Source organism: Nerophis ophidion, linkage group LG17 (assembly GCF_033978795.1).
Source record: "Nerophis ophidion isolate RoL-2023_Sa linkage group LG17, RoL_Noph_v1.0, whole genome shotgun sequence".
In the NCBI taxonomy this organism is placed as follows: Eukaryota; Metazoa; Chordata; class Actinopteri; order Syngnathiformes; family Syngnathidae; genus Nerophis; species Nerophis ophidion.
Window position 1 is genome coordinate 19,415,024 of NC_084627.1, and position 6,000 is coordinate 19,421,023.

General features: G+C 40.9%; 1 protein-coding gene across 1 annotated transcript in view; it reads right to left on the reverse strand.

The window, feature by feature from the left end:
- The window catches only part of nop14 (NOP14 nucleolar protein homolog (yeast)), a 28,407-nt gene that overhangs the window by 10,073 nt on the left and 12,334 nt on the right, over positions 1–6,000 (reverse strand). The window contains exons 10-12 of the mRNA XM_061876461.1: positions 5,942–6,000; positions 1,188–1,273; positions 973–1,108 (exon numbers count right to left, since the gene is read on the reverse strand). The exon at positions 5,942–6,000 is cut by the window's right edge and continues 72 nt beyond it. Of these exons, the coding sequence (XP_061732445.1) occupies positions 973–1,108; positions 1,188–1,273; positions 5,942–6,000 (281 nt within the window). The remainder of the gene's footprint in view (positions 1–972; positions 1,109–1,187; positions 1,274–5,941) is intronic.

Here is a 6,000-nt window from a genome sequence, read left to right on the forward strand (position 1 = left end):
CCCTGCTATGGGTGGTGAGCCCATTGGAGGGGTGACCCACGTTGCCTCTTCGGGCTGTGCCCGGCCGGGCCCCATGGGAACAGGCCCGGCCACCAGGCGCTCGCCATCGTGCCCCACCTCCGGGCCTGGCTCCAGAGGGGGGCCCCGGTGACCCGCGTCCGGGCGAGGGAAATCTGGGTCCATGATTTTTCATCTTCATAAAGGTCTTCGAGCTGCTCTTTGTCTGATCCCTCACCTAGAACCTGTTTGCCTTGGGACACCCTACCAGGGGGCTTTATGCCCCCAGACAACATAGCTCCTAGGATCATTGGGACACGCAAACTCCTCTACCACGATAAGGTTGCAGCTCAGAGAGTCGAACATTGATTTAAATTGTCAGGAAAGAAGAGGAAGGAATTTAAAAGGTAAACAGGTATACGTCTTTAAAAATCCTGAAATAATTTTTAAGGTTTTATTTTTTCTCTAAAATTGTCTTTCTGAAAGTTATAAAAAGCAAAGTAAAAAAATTTATACATTTATTTAAACAAGTGAAGACCAAGTCTTTAAAATATTTTCTTGGGTTTTCAAATTCTATTTGAGTTTTGTCTCTCTCAGAATGAAAAATGTCGAGCAAAGAGAGACCAACTTGCTAGTAAATAAATAAAATTTTAAAAATAGAGGCAGCTCACTTGTAAGTGCTGCTATTTGAGTTATTTTTAGAACTGGCCAGCGGGCTACTCATCTGGTCCTTACGGGCGACCTGGTGCCCGCAGGCACCGCGTTGGTGACCCCTGCGGTACAGCAAACACAGGCTTAGCCGACTGGAAGACAAACATGTTGACAACAAACTAACAGGTGGATTAAACATTGCTAAAGAATGGCTAAAACAGGATATAAACAATTAAAGGGTATACACTGAGACTGGATGAAAAGGTGAATGCTCGATACGACTAGAATTAATCATGTGTGGTTTACGCAGCAAAAAGTCCATACCATGTCTAATGTTGGGAAAGCTGCATGCCTTTTGACCTCCGCATCCTCCTCCATGCTCTGAGCAGCATCACTAATGATGGTCTGCATGCTCTTACAGGCCTCTTCTGGAAACATCTGACACAGGGTGTACAACTCTCTGCAAAGAAGAAAAGCATAAAGACAGATTCAATTTAGCGAACTACGTGTTACAATTAATGGGCCAACAGGGATCTTACGGTATTAGCTTGTCGATGGTGGTGAGTTCAGGAGGACTACTGCAGGCCAGTTCTCCAAAGTACTCCAACAGGAAGTCAACTAGTTTCTGGGACAGATGTCCTGTTAGTTAATAATACATGTCATGCAAAACACACAATAAGGCTGGAAGAATTATGGCAAATATAATAATCATGATTACTTAAGATTGATATTGCAATTACGATTAATAACACGCTTATTCATTTACTTGAAAACATGAGTATTTATTGTAGCAACAAAATGTAACTTTAAATATAGCTTTAAAAAAAAGGATATAAATTAGTAACAAGTAAAATAACATTAAAAGTAGTAACAATAAATGTAATTCACAATAGCAAAAAGTTTTGTTTTTATGAATTTTGTTTACCTATTTTACCACCATACTGTGTGTGCTTTTGTGTCAAATACAATTTAATAATATGTTGGTTAATTAAATGCAAAAATCCTCACATTTATTGGTGCAATACATCTTTGGACAAAGTTGACCAGTATTTTAGGTCAAAGCATAAATAACTGTGAATGTATCAATAAGTGCTTTAAATACATTATGCTTGTGTAAGGTACTTTTTTTTATAACCTTGGTTAAATCACCAAGAATGATTGCCGGGCGCAGCCACTGCTGCTGCCCACTGCTCCCCTCACCTCCCAGGGGGTGATCAAGGGGATGGGTCAAATGCAGAGGACAAATTTCACCACACCTAGTGTGTGTGGCACAATCTTTAAGTACTTTAAGTTTAACTTGATTTTGTTAGTGCAGTCAGACCGAATGTGGAGCATTGTGCTTTTATTGTGAAGGGAGAGTGTGCTCTGCTGTGCTGCTGTTCTCGGCCTGCAAATAAAGACAATTTGAGGTTGTAAAAATAAATTTAAAAAATTAAAAAAGAGAGCGTCTCAAGTTCCTACTGCTGTGTGTACATTGATCTTACATCGATGATGTCTTTTAAAATAACACAAACAGATGTTATGTGTTGTAAGGTATTGATGGTTCTTGCTAGTTTAGTCGCTGTTTTTTTGTTTTTTTTCAAGTTTATAAGTTTATTCACAATACCGCATATAACAATTACAATAGTGGTGAATATCATCATTCAAAGAAGTTGGTACGTGAAAGGGTCCCCCAAATAAGATAGAAGAAGCTTTTAACAGGGGGTCCAAAGAACAATATATACATGGAAAGATTAAACATGGTACCAAGCACAACAAAAAACAAAAACAAAACAACAACGCTATTTGATAAACACAAGATAATAGTACTAAAACAAGCATAGACATACATACATACATACATTCAACCATGCAAAACCCAACAGTAGTCTACCCCACATGAGGCATTAAAGATATGTGGTTAGTAGGTAAGTTTTCACTTTCTTTTTGAAGTTGGAGAACGGATACAGCATCTTGAGGCTCTCATTAAGCTGGTTCCAAATATTTGGTCCCCTGCATACAACACTGTGAGCGGTACAGGCCAGCAAAAGATGTTTACGTGTTATCAGATCTAAGTTACGAGTGTTGTGGGCATGCTGGCGATGGTAAATAGGAATCAAGCTACAGAGCCTAAGATTCAGCCTGTAAATGACTTGATAGGTTAAACAAGCATTTTGATAAATATTGAACTCTGTCAGTCTTAAGAGATGATATTTATGAAATAGATGACGACTGGGGCCATTAAACTTGGACCATGGCAGGGCCCGTATAATTTTCTTTTGCATGGATTCTAATTTGTGAAGGTAGGTAGGGAAGGTGTTACACCAGATGATATTACAGTAGTTTAGATGTGGTTCAAAGAGAGTTTTGTATAAGGTAAGTAGAGCATAAAGAGGAAGATAATGATGAAGGTGAAAGAAGAGGCCAACATATTTGGATAATTTGTTTAACAGATGGCTAATGTGACATTTAAAATTTAAGTATTTCAAGTGACCGTCTCCACGTTGTTTAGTCCAGAACGGTTGAGTGTGTCGGGGAGGAATGATACATTATTTTCCCAAACAAATGACAAAATTTCACTCAAATTTATGTCTATTTTCCCGATATTCTGCATTTAACAACGAATTACCCAGCAGGGCCTCCTCTCCAGTACACCTGGATAGATCTTACCGGAAAGGCTGGGGAGTGTGATCCCATGACAGATGGAACACACCCTGCGTTTCCCCTTTTTAAATACAGGCACCACCCCCAATTCCACACAATTCTGCAGAGTCTTGTCAACAAGGACAATGCCACAGCATCCAGAGCCTAATGGAACTTCGGGGGATGAGCCTCGGGGTCTTGCCACCTAGGAGTTTCTTAACTACCTCGGCAACCTTAGCTCCACAAATCTACAACTCTACATGCCCCTAAAGCTGGCCAACACGCCGGACTGTAGTCAGTTGGAAGCGTGTCTTAATGAAATTAAACAATGGATGTCCGCTAATTTTTTGCAACTTAACGCCAAAAAAACGGAAATGCTGATTATAGGTCCTGCTAGACACCGACCTCTATTTAACAATACAACTTTAACATTTGACAACCAAATAATAGAACAAGGTGACTCGGTAAAAACTCTGGGTATTATCTTCGACCCAACTCTCTCCTTTGAGTCACACATTAAAAGCGTTACTAAAACGGCCTTCTTTCATCTCCGTAATATCGCTAATATTCGCTCCATTTTGTCCACTAAAGACGCCGAGATCATTATCCATGCGTTTGTTACGTCTCGTCTCGATTACTGTAACGTATTATTTTCGGGTCTCCCCATGTCTAGCATTAAAAGATTACAGTTGGTCCAAAATGCGGCTGCTAGACTTTTGACAAGAACAAGAAAGTTTGATCACATTACGCCTGTACTGGCTCACCTGCACTGGCTTCCTGTGTACTTAAGATGTGACTTTAAGGTTTTACTACTTACGTATAAAATACTACACGGTCTAGCTCCATCCTATCTTGCCGATTGTATTGTACCATATGTCCCGGCAAGAAATCTGCGTTCAAAAGACTCACTTCTGAGGTCCTCTCCAAGGTTTCTCATAGGTCACTGGCGTCCCACTGGATGTGAATTCTCCCTGCCCACTGGGTGTGAGTTTTCCTTGCCCTTTTGTGGGTTCTTCCGAGGATGTCGTAGTCGTAATGGTTTGTACAGTCCTTTGAGACATTTGTGATTTAGGGCTATATAAATAAACATTGATTGATTGATTGACAAATAGAAGTGCAAACCTCAGGCACTGCTTCCTCGTTGGAAGATTGTAGGTGGGATTGAGGAGGTTATCAAAGTATTCTTTCCACTGATCATACTTGCCAACCTTGAGACCTCCGAATTCGGGAGATGGTGGGGTACCAGGGGGTATATATATTTTCAAGTATTTCTAATATATGTGTACACATACACACACACATACACATATATACACACACACACATACATACATATATATATATATATATATATATATATATATACATACATATATATATATATATATATATATATATACATACATATATATATATATATATATATATATATATATATATATATAAATAATCTGTTCACGAATGAGTATATCCGTATGGCAACCGTGTTGAAGGGAGAAGTCTGATCTACAAAATTTGCAGGCAGCATATCCCTTCCCCTTCAAACTGTCCTGGATGAACTGAAATTATTTTTTTCCAATCATTTTGGAACTTGCAAGCTTACTTCTTCTTCTTACTCGTCGTCGCCATGTCTCTTGTTCGTTCATCTGCTTCGTCTCTGTTATGTTTTTGGACATTACTACTTGCCGTAGTTTTGAAGCAATGCATGATGGGAATCCGGATGTTGTGTGTCAGTGTATTAACGTGCCGGCTGGAATAAACACACGCTGAGAAATAGCTCTGTGCCTGCCTACTTTATGGGTTATAGATAAACCTATGGATATCGGGAAAAATATATAATAGTCTCCTTTTCAGGTGAGAGAGGACACTAAAGGCAGTGCCTTTAAGGCACGCCCCCAATATTTTTTTCTGGGTGGAAATCGGGAAAAATTCGGGAGAATGGTTGCCCCAGGAGATTTTCGGGAGGGCCACTGAAATTCGGGAGTCTCCCGGGAAAATCGTGAGGGTTGGCAAGTATGCCACTGATCCACAACATCCCCAGTCAATGTCAGCAGTACACCGTCCCCACTATACATGGTGTTGACAGTGCATTGCTTCCCCCTCCTGAGGCGGAGGATGGTGGTCCAGAATCGCTTCAAAGCCGCCTAGAAGTCATTTTCCATGGCTTCTCTGAACTCCTCCCATGTCCATTTGCCTCTGCAACCGTCAAAGCCGCACACCGCTTGGCCTGTTGGTACCTGTCTGCTGCCTACAGAGTCCCATGAGCCAAAAGGACCCCATACGACTGATTTTTTGGCTTAACGGCATCCCTCACTGCTGGTGGGGTTCTGGAACTACCGCCACAGCAGGCACCGGGCACCTTATGGCCTAACCTCCGATCGGCTTCCTCGACATTAGAGGCATGGAACACTGTGCACTCAGACTTAATGTCCAGCGCCTCCCTCATAACATGTTCAAAGTTCTTCCATGGTGAGATCCCAAACTCCTAATAGACGTGCACTGTGTTTATTCTTTCGGTGCTCCTCTGTTTCACTGTCACAAGCACCTTGCATGGCCTATTTTTTTCAATGATTATATTTTCATGATCATTAGTAACCATAATCAAAATCAAAATTTGATGTATAGTCCAGCCCTAACACACAATATCATGGAGTATAAAACCACTTTGTACCTGTAGTTTCGGTTTATTTCCTACAGCCAAACTTGGGTGGTTGCTCTTCTGAGTCCTGG